Source organism: Gossypium hirsutum, chromosome D03, assembly GCF_007990345.1.
Source record: "Gossypium hirsutum isolate 1008001.06 chromosome D03, Gossypium_hirsutum_v2.1, whole genome shotgun sequence".
Lineage (NCBI taxonomy): Eukaryota > Viridiplantae > Streptophyta > Magnoliopsida > Malvales > Malvaceae > Gossypium > Gossypium hirsutum.
The window spans coordinates 27,157,462-27,175,699 of NC_053439.1; the positions used below are offsets into that span (position 1 = coordinate 27,157,462).

General features: G+C 36.0%; 1 protein-coding gene across 1 annotated transcript; it reads right to left on the reverse strand.

Moving 5' to 3' along the window:
* Positions 1–15,814: 15,814 nt before the first annotated feature.
* LOC107950046 (2-oxoglutarate-dependent dioxygenase 19) lies at positions 15,815–17,397 on the reverse strand. Its single transcript, XM_016884794.2, has 4 exons — positions 17,110–17,397; positions 16,632–16,852; positions 16,142–16,525; positions 15,815–16,070 (listed from the first exon to the last, which is right to left on the reverse strand). Exons 2-4 carry the CDS (start codon positions 16,739–16,741, stop codon positions 15,815–15,817), a joined length of 750 nt encoding a protein of 249 aa, XP_016740283.1. The 5' UTR covers positions 16,742–16,852; positions 17,110–17,397.
* Positions 17,398–18,238: the final 841 nt, after the last annotated feature.

The following is an 18,238-nucleotide window of genomic DNA, read 5'->3' on the forward strand; positions in this document are numbered from 1 at the left end:
ACTCCACGAAACTCCTCCGTCAACCACAAAATCCCAACCCAATGCATATGCAATATGTCACACAATCTCATACATAATCATATCTTAATACTTTTCACATTCATTTGACATGCTCAGCATGTCCTTAATAATCACATACTTTCAGTAAATGGAAACAGTGTTCCAATCTTTCAAATTACCATTGTGTTGGTATCAATCAATATCGTTCAATTTCACATACAATGCCGATTTTCATTGTGCATATATAACACCCTTTTCAATACACAATATAACAAATATCTCATGCATTTAAATTATACATAAGCTTAATATCTCAACACATTGTATCATTTAGTCAAACATTCTCATATCTCATAACTTAAATATACAATTACAAACTCAATCAAACATTCATACTATCAAACTAGCAATTTTGCAAACATGTCAGTCTTTTAAGGCTTGAAACATACCTGGTTCAGCCACTCACAAAATCAATAATTTGGCTATTAAGTCAATCCAATCAGCAAGATAATTTATCAAATATAACATGATATTTAACATTTTCAAACAATTTTATGAGTTTAGGACCCACACCTTATTTTTCCCTTCCTCGTAGCACACTAACAAATCTTCTAATTTTCCTTAATAATTCCTTAAACGAACCTAAACCAAAATTCAGTGTAAATTCAATAAATTTAAAACTAAACCAGCCCCCAAACACCCATTTATTAGTTCAAACCAATCGTTGAAATTATAACTATTTTATGAATCCAAACTAGTTAGATTTGTTACATTGTATCGATGCAAACCGTACGTACAATCATTCTTCACCTTTACAGATGATTTGGGGAGTTTGGGTCAGCACCTAATTCAATAATATACTAAAAAATCACTAGCTAATTAATTATTAATTTCCTTCATTTAATCAATTCATAACATTTACCCAACAACTATGCTGAAATAACAAACTAGTTACCCTTAATTCCACTTACGCTTCACGATTTTTGGGTTTTGAATGGTCAAATGATCAAAAATGTTTTTTCCTAATTGAAATAGGTTTAAAAGATTATTAGGAGGGTTCAATAACTCAAATTAAAGCTGGAAAAATATAAGCAAGAACAAAGAAACAAAATAACCCCCTTTCTTGCGCATAAGATCACGCATCATCACCCATGGTTGCCGAAATTAGGGCTGAATTTTAAAATAGTTTGAGATCTCATTAAAATCTAGAAAAATACATTTGAAATTATTTAAAACCCATAAAATTCTAGATATGGAAATTTTGGTTTTTAATTGAAGAAAAAAAGAAATTGAAGAGGAAAGAGACCTTAGCCAAGCTAGTCGAGAGAACGGCAATAACACTTTCTTGGCAATGTTCGGGATCGATGTTGGAGTTCAAGATTTCATATTTGGGGTTGGTTTTAATGAGGAAAAATGATAGAAATATGGTGGAGTATATGTTATCAAATCTTGTTGCAAGAAGAAAAAAAAAAGAAATAGACGGTAAAACTAGGTGTAGGCGACGATAACAATGGAGGAAAGGAAAAAAAAATTAAAATCAAAGAGAATGAGCGGAGGAGAGGAACAACTAGGGAAATGAGGAGGAGGATTAAAGGCTGATTATTAGTGAAAATTTAATATTTATACCTAGGTTAGCTAGGCTTGGATGACTCACATATTAAAACAAGGGGTTTTTGTTAAAAAAAATTAAATTATTTTCATCGGAATGGAATTGAAGTTAGGAACTCAAGGATAAATTCTGTGACAGCCCAAAACTGACCCTAGTCGGGAAGTGGTTTCGGGACTGCTAAACCGAGTCTTATAAATAATTAAAAGTTATATTCTGTGTTTATGATGTGAGTAAATGCATGTGTGAAAGTTTCATGCATTAATTTGATCATCTTTATGTGAATTTATTAATATGGACTTATATGAAACTTTGTTGGAAAGTGAGAGGTTAATTTTACAATGGTCTAATAGTACATGCATTGAAAGGAGTGGTTTTGCATGTCAATTTACCCATGATAAACATGGTGGCCGGCCAAGGAAAGAATATGCTCCACTAATTCAAAAATTAAAATAATTTTGTATTAACAAATGATTTAATAATTGAATTAAAGGAAATAATATAATGAGAAGTGGGAGGAGAAACCAAAGTGTTTCATCTTTACTTCTCCATTGCCGAAACTAGAAGGAAGAAAGAAGAAAAACTCTTGTTGAATTTCGGCTAAGGTGTTTTGATACAAAAAGGTATGTTTTATGCCACTCTTGAAAATGTATGCATAACTTGGAGGATTGGTTTAAATTTTACTTGAATCTTGGATTGAAATTAGGTTATTTATGAGGGTTGAATTTCGGCCTAGGAGCTTAAAATTTTTAGTAGAAGTTTTGATGACATTAGATGGATAGTTAGGTTGGATGTGTTAAATTGTTAATTGTTTTAGCTTGAAAGTTAAGGTTAATATGGTTTATGGGATTGCCGAATCTAATTTAGGGAGAAAGAAAAATATATGTATTCGGTTATGCTATTGATTCTTGGGGAAATAATGTTTAATGTATTTTTGTTTATGTTTTATAAAAGCACTAGTAATTGAATTTGAGAAATTTTAACTTGTTGATGGGAGGTGTTGAACGTGATATTCGGATGTGTTTCAAGGAATGACATTAGGGTAGCTAGAGTCTAAGAACTTTCGGTCAAGGACTATTGTGTGAGCAAATTCGGTATAAAGGTTTAAATGTTAATTGCATTGTATTTAATGTTTAAAGAATAGGTAGTAGCTAATTAAAGTTAAGAAGGCTAGAATTTCTTTTAAGGGAGTGTGACCTTAATTTGAACAAAATAGAATCGGCCTTAAGCTTGACTAAATGGTTCGGTTATGGTTAGCTTAGAAGAAACCTATATGAAATTGTTGTATTAGGTCATAATCTACTTGGGACAGCAGTAGTAAGGTGGTTTTCGAAAATCGCCATAATTTGTAGGAGTTGAATTAGAAGCTGAGTGAATTATGTCATTAAAGCTTCAAGGGTCTATTTTCTTACAAAAGAAACTATAGAAACAAAAGAGTTACCGATCTAGAGATATTTGAAGTATTGTGGGGCTGAGTCAAAATGACTGCTGGATTCCCTGTTCTGTTTTTAGAAAATCATTATAAATTGTACAAAAATGATTATAAGATAAAATTTATATGCTTAGACTCCTTAATGAGTCTAGTTTCAAATGAGATTAAATACAACACATTTGGAATTCTGTAAAGTGAGAAATTGGATTCGTAGTGAAGAGTGGTCAGAATAGTCAAACAGTGAAATAGGGGAAACTTTAAGAAAAATCTGGTATTGATTGGCCAAGCCTAAAATTCTGAAAATTTTATGGATGGAAGATATACGAGTCTATATTCAGGGAAAATTAACGGCAAGTGATTTGGAGTTTAGTAGCTCCAGTTATAAGTAATTTAGTAACTACTGCTCAGGAAAACAGCTCGTAGTGAATATGTGATTTTGTTGTAAACATTAATGAAAGTTTGCCGATGAATTATTTATTGATTATTATAAAGCTACTATAATCTATGTGTGTGAAAGTCGGATCAATATATATATTATTCTGAAAATAAAACTTGAATAGTCGATTAATGACTATTTTAAATTTTGTTGAACTTAAGCTCAAGAGCAAAGGGGAACTAGATCCGATAAAGGGAAGGAAAAAGTAATTGAATAGCCGTTGAAGTCGTTCGACGACATTTGAGGTAAGTCTTCGAGTAATGACCTACTTGAATTATATTGAAATGAATAGTCATACTAAGACGGATAGTCGAATGTGCTTAGAGACTATCTTATAAAGCCAATTGAAATCATGCTCTTTGTGTGTGGCTACTGAGCCGAAAATTGAAAGTTTTAATAAATGTTTTGTGTTTGAGCCTTAGTAACGAAGAAATGATATGGATGTGTTATGATTATTGATATATGTGTGCATGAGCATTGGATTATATCCGGGCTAAGACCCGAAGGCAATTATGCGAGTTGATATATCCGGGCTATGGCCCGAAGGCAATTATGCGAGATGATATATCCGGGCTATGACCCGAAGGCAATTATGCGAGATGATATATCCGGGCTATGACCCGAAGGCAATTATGCGAGATGATATATCCGGGTTAAGACCCGAAGGCAAATGTGTTTGCGGCTGTATGCGGTTAAATACCGAAGAAACTTGGGTTTGAATGTGAGCGTTTTGTGCTGTAACTAATTTAATAAATATGCTTGACCAACCCGAATGATAAGGTATGTTTGCATGTGCATTGGAAAAGTCGATTCGTTTTAAATAGTATTCGTGCGATCGGCTAACGAATTTTCGGCTTTTAGAAAGGTTGATACCTTGTGTATATATGTTGATGAAGTGTGAAGTAAGTATGATTATGAGAATATGTGTTAATAAAGTGATTTAGTTAGCTATGTGAATGTAATACTGTAGTCAAAGCCGATTTCAGTACTTGAGACTTACTAAGCTTAAAATGCTTACCCGGTTGCTTTGGCTCTCTGTTTTATAGATTTTGTTCGTTAGCTATCGGATTCGGGATCAGCGAAGTCGAAGTCATCTACACTATCAAGCTCGTTTGGTACTCTTTAGTTGAACTCTGGATATGGCATGTATAGGACTACCCCCTGTTGTTTAAGTTCTTTTGTGATGTATGTGTGTAAAGCCATGCGAAAATGGCTTGTAGAAGTGGAGTATGGCATTAGACCATTTGTGTTTATGTATGTATATATATGGTTTCACGATGTGACTATGGTTTGAAATGGAAGTGTTGGGCTAATGATCAGCCATTGGAATGGCTAAATATGATCACATGTGGACCTATGTATGGCAAAGCCCTAGTTGGTACATGGTAACCACAAAATAGGTAAAGTTTACCTTGAAAACAGATTTTGACAGCAACAGTGGTGTAGAATTGAAAAATCACATAAATTCGTAGGAGTGGAATTAAATAGTGAATAAATTATTTAATCGAACCTTGATGAACCTACTTTCATATGGAAGTAACGAAACAATCATATGAACAGTACAGTAAGAGATATTCGGGTTCTTGTGGAACGGGGCCAGAACAGTTTCTGGATTCCCTGTTCCGCCTTTAGAAATTCACTATAAATTGACCAGATATAATTAGGGGTCATACCATATATGCATGGATTCCTCTCTGAGTCTAGTTTCCATAGAAACAAACGGCATCAGTATTGGAGCCCTGTACAAGGAGATATCCAAGTTGTAATGCGCAAAGGTCAGGGTAGTCGATCCCTGTAACATGGGAGACTTTGACTAATAAACTGTACTAATTGGCCCGACCAAAAATTCTAGAAAAAAATACATAGATGGGGACATGAGTCTAGTTTTGGGGAAAAATCACAAAACTGATTTTCGAGTTGTAAAACTCAAGATCTGATTTTTGAAGCGACTAGTACTCAGACTGGGCAGTGTCTGGAAAATTTTTAAAAGTCTGTCAACGCCTCGTATTCGACTCCGGTAACGGTCTCGGGTTCGGGGCGTTACAATTGATTGGTATCAGAGCTACGGTTTAGTCGATTCTAGGACTACCGTAATGTGTTGGGGTCTAGCTATACATGCCATTTTATGTGATTAATTGATAGTGTGGTGATTTCTGACATTTGCAAATGTGTTTATTTATAGTAATGGATCCCAATCCCGACCGAGCGGTAGCTGATGATCTTGAGAGTGTAGCGCCTGCTCCCGCACAAGGGACAGCGCTGGTGGACTCTCAACCTAATGCGAGTAACCCGAATGATGAAGCTAGACAAGCTTTCTATAGCGTGATGAATGATTGGTTCAACCAATACATTCGAACTAACACGGCTGTTCCACAACCTCCATTCCCGACAAACACCACCCCCGCACCTACAATACCTCCAGTAACTGACCAAATAAGGTCAAATAAGCCCCCAGTTGATAGAATCCGAAAACATGGGGCTACTGAATTTAAAGCTACGGATAGCGACGATGCCGAGCAAGCTGAATTTTGGTTGGACAACACTATCCGGGTACTCGATGAGCTATCTTGTACACCCGATGAATGCCTAAAGTGTGCTATCTCCTTGCTACGTGATTCAGCCTACTATTGGTGGAGTACTCTGACTTCTGTCGTGCCCCGGGAGCAAGTAACTTGGGAGTTTTTCCAAACTGAGTTTCGGAAAAAGTATATCAGTCAGAGATTTGTTGATCAAAAACGGAAGGAATTTCTCGAGCTTAAGCAAGGTTCTATGTCAGTTACTGATTACGAGCGAAAATTTGTTAGACTTAGTAGATACGCTCGGGAATGTGTTTCGTCCGAGGCTGTCATGTGTAAACGCTTCGAAGATGGGCTGAATGAAGATATAAAAATGTTCGTTGGCATTCTTGAAATACGAGAGTTCGTAGTACTTGTCGAGCGAGCTTGTAAAGCCGAAGAGCTTAGAAAGGAAAAACAAAAAGTTGATGTGGGAACCGGGGAGTTTCGTAAAAGATCCTCGGGAAAGTCTCTTCAACAGGCATCGAAGAAATTTCGAGATGTTGTGGGCCGGTCTAAAAGCACTTCGGGCCTTTTTAGACGAGATCGTGATCGACCCCCTGTGGGCACACGAGGCACTTCAGTCGCCAGTGTTGGGAATGAACGTCGAGGCCGAACGGAATGTCGACATTGCGGTAAATGGCATTTGGGGAGTTGTAGATTCCATGACCGCTCCTGTTACAAGTGCGGATCAGTGGACCACTTCATTAAAGATTGCCCGAGGCTGTCCGAACAGAATGTAAATCAGAGTGGGAAACCGGGTGCTACCACTGCTCGAGGTAGACCATCTAGAAATATGGGCAATGCTAGTGGTGGTCAGAGAGGATCTAGAGATGCTACGACCAGATCCGAGGCTCGTGCACCTGCTAGAGCATATGCTATACGTGCCCGCGAGGATGCTTCTTCGCCTGATGTTATTACCGGTACTTTTACTCTCTTTGATACTAATGTAATTGCTTTGATTGACCCCGGTTCTACTCATTCTTACATATGTGAAACCTTAGCATCCAGTAAGACTTTACCTATTGAGTCTACTGAGTTTGTAATTCGGGTGTCAAATCCCTTGGGTCGTTACGTGCTTGTCGACAAAGTGTGTAAGAAATGTCCCCTAGCAATTCGAGGTTCCTGTTTTCCAGCGGACTTGATGCTTTTGCCGTTTGATGAATTTGATGTTATCCTTGGGTTGGATTGGTTGACCGTGCATGATGCGGTTGTGAATTGCAAAAGCAAGACTATTGATTTGAGGTGTGCAAATAACGAAGTAATCCGAGTTGAGTCTACGGACTTGGATGGGTTGCCAGCTGTAATATCCTCAATGTTGGCCCAGAAATATGTAAGAAAAGGGTGCGAAGCATACCTTGCGTATGTACTGGATGACCAAGAACTAGAAAGGAAACCTGAATCTGTGCTGGTGGTTTGTGAATACCCGGATGTTTTTCCTGAAGAATTGCCGGGTTTACCACCTGCTCGGGATATAGAGTTTGGTATTGAGCTTGTACCTGGGACACACCGATTTCGATAGCTCCGTATCGTATGGCACCAACTGAGTTAAAAGAGTTGAAAGCTCAGCTGCAAGAATTGACGGATAGAGGTTTCGCTCGGCCAAGTTTCTCACCTTGGGGTGCACCAGTATTGTTCGTGAAAAAGAAGGACGGAACCATGAGGTTGTGCATTGACTATCGTCAACTGAATAAAGTGACGATAAAGAATAAATATCCATTACCGCATATCGATGATTTGTTTGATCAACTAAAGGGGGCCTTAGTGTTCTCAAAAATAGATTTGAGATCGGGTTATTATCAGTTGCGGATTCGAGATTCAGACGTACCCAAAACTGCTTTCAGAACGAGGTACGGTCACTACAAATTCTTAGTGATGCCGTTTGGGCTCACTAATGCCCCGGCAGTATTTATGGATTTGATGAATCGGATCTTCAGACCATATTTGGATCGGTTCGTAGTGAATATGTGATTTTGTTGTAAACATTAATGAAAGTTTGCCGATGAATTATTTATTGATTATTATAAAGCTACTATAATCTATGTGTGTGAAAGTCGGATCAATATATATATTATTCTGAAAATAAAACTTGAATAGTCGATTAATGACTATTTTAAATTTTGTTGAACTTAAGCTCAAGAGCAAAGGGGAACTAGATCCGATAAAGGGAAGGAAAAAGTAATTGAATAGCCGTTGAAGTCGTTCGACGACATTTGAGGTAAGTCTTCGAGTAATGACCTACTTGAATTATATTGAAATGAATAGTCATACTAAGACGGATAGTCGAATGTGCTTAGAGACTATCTTATAAAGCCAATTGAAATCATGCTCTTTGTGTGTGGCTACTGAGCCGAAAATTGAAAGGTTTAATAAATGTTTTGTGTTTGAGCCTTAGTAACGAAGAAATGATATGGATGTGTTATGATTATTGATATATTTGTGAAGGGTTTCTCGATGATAGCCACACCAATGACGAAGCTACTTCAAAAGGATGTTAGGTTCGAGTGGACGGAGAAATGTCAGAAAAGTTTCGACCAACTGAAAACTCATTTGACTGAAGCTCCAATTTTGGTGCAACCCGAATCAGGTAAAGAGTTTGTCATTTATAGTGACGCATCCCTACTTGGGTTGGGTTGCGTATTGATGCAAGAAGGTCGAGTCGTGGCCTATGCGTCGAGACAATTGAAGCCACACGAGAGGAATTATCCGACCCATGATCTCGAACTAGCTGCCATCGTATTTGCTTTAAAAATATGGCGACATTATCTGTTTGGTGAGAAGTGCCATGTATTTTCGGACCACAAAAGTCTCAAATATTTGATGACTCAACGAGACTTGAATCTGCGACAAAGACGTTGGCTTGAGTTGTTGAAAGATTACGAGCTTGTCATTGATTACCACCCGGGAAAGGCTAACGTGGTTGCGGACGCCTTAAGCCGGAAGTCATTGTTTGCTTTACGAGCGATGAACGTGCATTTGTCTGTTCTACCAGACAATGTGTTAGTAGCTGAATTAAAAGCTAAACCATTATTGACTCACCAAATTCGTGAAGCTCAGAAAGTCGACGATGAATTGGTTACAAAACGGGCTAAGTGTTTTCCGAACGAGGGATCAGAGTTTCAAATTGATGACGATGATTGTTTGAGGTTCAGAAATCATTTGTGTGTTCCAAGGAATTCGGAACTCATTTCGATGATTCTGAACGAAGCCCATTGTAGCCGAATGTCAATTCACCCGGGGAGTACGAAAATGTACAACGATTTGAAACGTCGATTTTGGTGGCATGGTATGAAACGGGACATCTCCGACTTTGTTTCGAGATGTTTAATATGTCAACAAGTGAAAGCGGAACATCAAGTGCCTTCAGGATTACTCCAGCCGATCATGATACCCGAGTGGAAATGGAATCGAGTCACAATGGACTTTGTGTCCGGACTGCCTTTGTCAGCAAGTAAGAAGGATGCGATATGGGTTGTTGTCGATAGACTAACTAAGTCGGCTCACTTTATCCCCGTGCGTACGGATTTTTCATTGGATAAACTAGCTGAATTGTATGTTTCTCAGATTGTGAGATTACACGGGGTACCGATTTCTATTGTGTCGGATAGAGATCCGAGATTCACCTCGCGATTTTGGAAGAAATTGCAAGAAGCTTTGGGTACCAAGCTGCATTTTAGCACCGCTTTTCATCCACAAACAGATGGTCAATCCGAGCGGATAATTCAGATACTTGAGGATATGTTGAGATGTTGCATCCTCGAGTTCAGTAGTTCATGGGAACGGTACTTACCTTTGATTGAATTCGCTTACAACAATAGTTTTCAATCAAGTATTAAGATGGCACCCTACGAGGCTTTGTACGGTCGTAAATGCCGTACACCATTGTTTTGGACCGAGCTCGGTGAAAGTAAAATTTTCGGAGTTGATTTGATTAAAGATGCTGAACAGAAAGTAAAGGTAATCCGTGAAAGTCTGAAAGTAGCCACGGATCGTCAGAAGTCGTACGCAGATTTGAAACGAAAAGACATCGAGTATCAGGTGGGAGACAAAGTGTTCCTTAAGGTTTCACCTTGGAAAAAGATACTCAGGTTCGGCCGTAAGGGCAAGTTGAGCCCAAGATTCATTGGGCCGTATGAAATATCCGAAAGAATTGGTTCAGTGGCATATAGATTGATTTTACCCCCTGAACTTGAAAGGATTCACAATGTTTTTCATGTTTCGATGCTTCGACGTTATAGATCCGATCCGTCACATGTGATTAATCCCTCGAAAGTTGAAATTCAATCTGACTTGAGTTATGAAGAAGAACCGATTCGTATCCTAGCTCGTGAAGTGAAAGAGTTGCGAAACAGAAGGGTTCCGTTAGTTAAGGGGTTATGGCTCAAACACGGGATCGAGGAAGCTACTTGGGAAACTGAGAGCTCGATGAAAGAACGATACCCAAACCTATTCACCGGTAAGATTTTCGGGGACGAAAATTTCTTAAGTGGGGGAGAGTTGTGACAGCCCAAAACTGACCCTAGTCGGGAAGTGGTTTCGGGACTGCTAAACCGAGTCTTATAAATAATTAAAAGTTATATTCTGTGTTTATGATGTGAGTAAATGCATGTGTGAAAGTTTCATGCATTAATTTGATCATCTTTATGTGAATTTATTAATATGGACTTATATGAAACTTTGTTGGAAAGTGAGAGGTTAATTTTACAATGGTCTAATAGTACATGCATTGAAAGGAGTGGTTTTGCATGTCAATTTACCCATGATAAACATGGTGGCCGGCCAAGGAAAGAATATGCTCCACTAATTCAAAAATTAAAATAATTTTGTATTAACAAATGATTTAATAATTGAATTAAAGGAAATAATATAATGAGAAGTGGGAGGAGAAACCAAAGTGTTTCATCTTTACTTCTCCATTGCCGAAACTAGAAGGAAGAAAGAAGAAAAACTCTTGTTGAATTTCGGCTAAGGTGTTTTGATACAAAAAGGTATGTTTTATGCCACTCTTGAAAATGTATGCATAACTTGGAGGATTGGTTTAAATTTTACTTGAATCTTGGATTGAAATTAGGTTATTTATGAGGGTTGAATTTCGGCCTAGGAGCTTAAAATTTTTAGTAGAAGTTTTGATGACATTAGATGGATAGTTAGGTTGGATGTGTTAAATTGTTAATTGTTTTAGCTTGAAAGTTAAGGTTAATATGGTTTATGGGATTGCCGAATCTAATTTAGGGAGAAAGAAAAATATATGTATTCGGTTATGCTATTGATTCTTGGGGAAATAATGTTTAATGTATTTTTGTTTATGTTTTATAAAAGCACTAGTAATTGAATTTGAGAAATTTTAACTTGTTGATGGGAGGTGTTGAGCGTGATATTCGGATGTGTTTCAAGGAATGACATTAGGGTAGCTAGAGTCTAAGAACTTTCGGTCAAGGACTATTGTGTGAGCAAATTCGGTATAAAGGTTTAAATGTTAATTGCATTGTATTTAATGTTTAAAGAATAGGTAGTAGCTAATTAAAGTTAAGAAGGCTAGAATTTCTTTTAAGGGAGTGTGACCTTAATTTGAACAAAATAGAATCGGCCTTAAGCTTGACTAAATGGTTCGGTTATGGTTAGCTTAGAAGAAACCTATATGAAATTGTTGTATTAGGTCATAATCTACTTGGGACAGCAGTAGTAAGGTGGTTTTCGAAAATCGCCATAATTTGTAGGAGTTGAATTAGAAGCTGAGTGAATTATGTCATTAAAGCTTCAAGGGTCTATTTTCTTACAAAAGAAACTATAGAAACAAAAGAGTTACCGATCTAGAGATATTTGAAGTATTGTGGGGCTGAGTCAAAATGACTGCTGGATTCCCTGTTCTGTTTTTAGAAAATCATTATAAATTGTACAAAAATGATTATAAGATAAAATTTATATGCTTAGACTCCTTAATGAGTCTAGTTTCAAATGAGATTAAATACAACACATTTGGAATTCTGTAAAGTGAGAAATTGGATTCGTAGTGAAGAGTGGTCAGAATAGTCAAACAGTGAAATAGGGGAAACTTTAAGAAAAATCTGGTATTGATTGGCCAAGCCTAAAATTCTGAAAATTTTATGGATGGAAGATATACGAGTCTATATTCAGGGAAAATTAACGGCAAGTGATTTGGAGTTTAGTAGCTCCAGTTATAAGTAATTTAGTAACTACTGCTCAGGAAAACAGCTCGTAGTGAATATGTGATTTTGTTGTAAACATTAATGAAGTTTGCCGATGAATTATTTATTGATTATTATAAAGCTACTATAATCTATGTGTGTGAAAGTCGGATCAATATATATATTATTCTGAAAATAAAACTTGAATAGTCGATTAATGACTATTTTAAATTTTGTTGAACTTAAGCTCAAGAGCAAAGGGGAACTAGATCCGATAAAGGGAAGGAAAAAGTAATTGAATAGCCGTTGAAGTCGTTCGACGACATTTGAGGTAAGTCTTCGAGTAATGACCTACTTGAATTATATTGAAATGAATAGTCATACTAAGACGGATAGTCGAATGTGCTTAGAGACTATCTTATAAAGCCAATTGAAATCATGCTCTTTGTGTGTGGCTACTGAGCCGAAAATTGAAAGGTTTAATAAATGTTTTGTGTTTGAGCCTTAGTAACGAAGAAATGATATGGATGTGTTATGATTATTGATATATGTGTGCATGAGCATTGGATTATATCCGGGCTAAGACCCGAAGGCAATTATGCGAGTTGATATATCCGGGCTATGACCCGAAGGCAATTATGCGAGATGATATATCCGGGCTATGACCCGAAGGCAATTATGCGAGATGATATATCCGGGCTAAGACCCGAAGGCAATTATGCGAGTTGATATATCCGGGCTATGACCCGAAGGCAATTATGCGAGATGATATATCCGGGCTAAGACCCGAAGGCAATTATGCGAGTTGATATATCCGGGCTATGACCCGAAGGCAATTATGCGAGATGATATATCCGGGCTAAGACCCGAAGGCAATTATGCGAGTTGATATGTCCGGGTTAAGACCCGAAGGCAAATGTGTTTGCGGCTGTATGCGGTTAAATACCGAAGAAACTTGGGTTTGAATGTGAGCGTTTTGTGCTGTAACTAATTTAATAAATATGCTTGACCAACCCGAATGATAAGGTATGTTTGCATGTGCATTGGAAAAGTCGATTCGTTTTAAATAGTATTCGTGCGATCGGCTAACGAATTTTCGGCTTTTAGAAAGGTTGATACCTTGTGTATATATGTTGATGAAGTGTGAAGTAAGTATGATTATGAGAATATGTGTTAATAAAGTGATTTAGTTAGCTATGTGAATGTAATACTGTAGTCAAAGCCGATTTCAGTACTTGAGACTTACTAAGCTTAAAATGCTTACCCGGTTGCTTTGGCTCTCTGTTTTATAGATTTTGTTCGTTAGCTATCGGATTCGGGATCAGCGAAGTCGAAGTCATCTACACTATCAAGCTCGTTTGGTACTCTTTAGTTGAACTCTGGATATGGCATGTATAGGACTACCCCCTGTTGTTTAAGTTCTTTTGTGATGTATGTGTGTAAAGCCATGCGAAAATGGCTTGTAGAAGTGGAGTATGGCATTAGACCATTTGTGTTTATGTATGTATATATATGGTTTCACGATGTGACTATGGTTTGAAATGGAAGTGTTGGGCTAATGATCAGCCATTGGAATGGCTAAATATGATCACATGTGGACCTATGTATGGCAAAGCCCTAGTTGGTCCATGGTAACCACAAAATAGGTAAAGTTTACCTTGAAAACAGATTTTGACAGCAACAGTGGTGTAGAATTGAAAAATCACATAAATTCGTAGGAGTGGAATTAAATAGTGAATAAATTATGTAATCGAACCTTGATGAACCTACTTTCATATGGAAGTAACGAAACAATCATATGAACAGTACAGTAAGAGATATTCGGGTTTTTGTGGAACGGGGCCAGAACAGTTTCTGGATTCCCTGTTCCGCCTTTAGAAATTCACTATAAATTGACCAGAGATAATTAGGGGTCATACCATATATTCATGGATTCCTCTCTGAGTCTAGTTTCCATAGAAACAAACGGAATCAGTATTGGAGCCCTGTACAAGGAGATATCCAAGTTGTAATGCGCAAAGGTCAGGGTAGTCGATCCCTGTAACATGGGAGACTTTGACTAATAAACTGTACTAATTGGCCCGATCAAAAATTCTAGAAAAAAATACATAGGTGGGGACATGAGTCTAGTTTCGGGGAAAAATCACAAAACTGATTTTCCAGTTGTAAAACTCAAGATGTGATTTTTGAAGCGACTAGTACTCAGACTGGGCAGTGTCTGGAAAATTTTTAAAAGTCTGTCAACGCCTCGTATTCGACTCCGGTAACGGTCTCGGGTTCGGGGCGTTACAAATTCACTAATGTTTAATGATATGAACCCACCCAAGGACTCAATTGAAGCCAATTGAGGTCCATTAGAGCTCCCTAATGGACCAATCACCGGAGCGGAGCTAACCGAAGAGGCAATTTCAGCTTTGGTAGGTTTTTCCAAAATCTTGTTCACCCTACATTCCCAACCTTGAACAAGTTAAGAATTTGAACCAAATTTGGTCGATGAAAGTGAAAATTCTTCATGCTCAAATCTAAACTTTATAATAGAGTTGGTCAATATTTTAAATCTATTTCTCGAATGATCTTTGGAGCCAATATATACCAAAGAATAGCTAACAAGAATAGTTGGATAAGTAGAAATTTTATTTTTATGCATGCACTCCGCAAAGTGATCTTCTCCCCTTTACTTAATTATCGGATTAGATTAGTTTTGAATGATAAAGACAACATGCGACGTTTTCCATACAAATGTGGATTTTATTTCAAAATGAAGCTATTCAGTAACTCAAAAGATAATATAAGAATATTCACTAAAAAAATAATATCAGAAACACAAACAGGGCATGAAGGATGTTTATAACTGATCTTAATTAATTAATTTTTTCTTCATTAATTAATTTTGTAATTAGGTAGCAAATCTTCTCATTAGTAATCCTTTAATTAAGAATTTTTGTTTGTTAGAGAATTAAATATTGCGTTAAAATAATAAAAAGAAAAAATAAAAAAATATTTCCATGAAAACTGTGGCAGTCATGGCAGTTTATAGTTATTAGACCATTGAGGTCGCAAAGTGTCAGTTAGCACTGGTGTAACCAAAGTTATCAGCTACTACATCTACCAGCTACAAAACAATTAGGAACTAAGAAAAAATTATATAAATCTTATTTATTTTTATGTCATAGACATTGAAAAGGCTCATATACATTGTGTGCAACAAATTATAGAAATAATATTTTAAATGTTTTTTAGGCTCGGCATCTACTTTTTGTAACACTAATTTTTGAACCGCCAATCATCCATGTTACTCAAACTCAAGACAATTATTGTCAAATTATACATGCTTAATATCCATATGTTTAGTTATATATATATAGGAATCAAAACATCTAAAAGATGAAAATTTTACCCAAAAATATATGTAGAATTTGACAACATAATTATTTCTTTTCGAAACTCCTTGATATTCTACCCAACAAATTATTAAAATTAACTAGGAAAAGCATATACAAAGTAATTCCTTCCCACAAATACCTAAACAACAACAATAATCATGGTGCTTTATTTATTTTTATTTCATTAACACGGAAAGTGTATAGTAATATACGACACATAGAGGATGAACTGCCAATAGTATATGAGCTCATGAAATTAGAGAGAGAATGGAATTCGAAGCAGCGAAAGGGATGACTGCACATCAATTTCATCAGAACCATTCAACTCCAAGGATTCCTTGTAGGTCATCCCTCGGTAGGCTGGTGGGTGAGACTCATCGATGAACCTTGATGCTGGGGCTACAAATATGTCTAATGAAGGTCCATGAAGTGTAGCCATAGAAATTCTATTCACTTCGTTGTTATCTAGGATCACTTGATGTATATGACTTGTACTTCCCATTGGACAGTATCTAATAACCAAACCAAAGAAAATTTGTTAACATATCATAGACAATAATTAACATAAACTTTTATATCTTACAGGTAAAAATGATAATGCATCCTTGCCTTAGCAATATATATACATATAGATACCTCAAGATGATCACCAAGATTGATGAAAATGGCATTTCGAGGTATGTTATCTGTGACCCAATTTCCTTTATGAGTGAGCATTTGAAGGCCACCATTGACATCTTGTATAAGCGAAACAAAAAAGCCAGGGTCAGTATGTTCCGGCACACCGATGGAACCTTTGGATTGGAAAGACGGTGGATATAGATTCATGGCAGACACGTCAAAGCCTGCTTCTAGCTTGAATTCTTTCTCGATGTAGGTTTCTTCGTATCCCAAGATTTTCGAGATTGCTTTAGCTAAACCAAGTTCAACCTCATGCATCCGTTTGAAGTACTCCCCAATGGCACCTCTGTCAAAATATAAATATATGTAAACTTTAAATAACATATGAGAATAATATGAATAACAAATACGAAAAACTACATAAATACACAAATTATCGAGTCTAGATATACCTAAAGCTAGCCGGTTTGCTAGGGCAATGGTATTCAGGATGTGCTACTATCTTTAGATACTCTCTATTTTCTCCGGCATGGGATCTTAAACCCCACCTTATCCTATCCATAGGATTCTTCTTTAATTACTCGCTCCTTTCCTCCTGATTTGTTAGTTCAAAGAAATCGGAAATACCCTTCAGTGCTCCTTCTACCACACTTTGTTCGACACCATTTATCAACTTCAATAAAGAAAAATAAAAATAAAAAATCTAAATTATACTTGAAAAAGAAAATAAATAAATTAGAAGACCTTTTAGATTTCATTAACAAAATAAAAACAAAAACCAATATAATTAAGAAACCATGCTACGTCCTCAAGAGCTTAAAATTTCCATTCACCCCATCAAATTCATGTGTGTGTATACATACATACATATATATATATGCATGTGCGTGTATGTGTATGTGTATGTGTATGTGTATTGGAGGTTCATACATAAAAGAAACCAAATTCTTGGCATGCTTTCCCAAGGTGTTCCAGGGATTTAGCCCGTTCATCATGATTCTCGGAAAACAACAAAGAGTAATCAATTGTGGGGATTTCATCACAAAGATCAATGGCTGAAATATCAGAATTGATAGAATTCAAGAAAAAATCATGAAGATGAGAAATAGCTTTGTTTTTCAAATCAAAGCATTCTTGACCAAGCATACGGTTAGCCATACGTCAAGGAAGAGAAATTAAGCTATCAAATTAAAAGCACAAATATATATATTGAAGAGCTTTCTAAAGATTGGGAAGGTTGGATTTGCATGCATGCTGAGACGTTTTGCTCCTTTTATAGATGAATTCTTGGATCCACTGTTGTTTATTTTAATGTTAAAGTCATAAAAAGAATACTAGTCTTCTCTCTTAATCATTTTGAAAATTAATAATTTAATTTAACCATGAACTATTTTTCTTTTTCTTCTATAAATTATATCCCACTTTCCTCTTGGTCAATACTATAAAACTTTCGCCCAGCTTTTATAGAACAATAAAATTTAGTGCAACCACCTATATAATTAATAAAAATTATGTGAATAAAGACAATGGCATGGTTAGTGAAAACGTGAAGGTATCTTCTGCTTTTCTTTCCTAACATAAGAAAGATATTTAATTAAACAGCACAGATTTAGAAGAAAACAAAATCTATATATACTAAATATTATAATATAAGAGGGAAAAATTTATATTAACATCATTTAAAAAATAATTAATTTTTAGATATCAGTTCATTAATATTTAAAGATAAAATTAATATTATACGATAATTTATATTTAATTTATTTAATATATTTATTTAGTTTCAGTTAAAACATTTAAAAAAAATATGCATTATATAAAGAAAAAACATTCAATGTAGTTGGGAAAAAATCCACGTTTTATTTCTTGATCAATTTTTATATTTTTTTGTCACAAGCTTTGCTTAATTTTTTTTATAAAATCTAAAAAAAATAAATTACAACTGAAAAATAAGAAACTGGAGGTACAAAGGTTACTAACGGATTTAATTTTTTTCTCTTCAAATTTCAATAGATTTCTTTCAAATATTTCTTTTTCCATTTTTTTAATTAAAACTTTG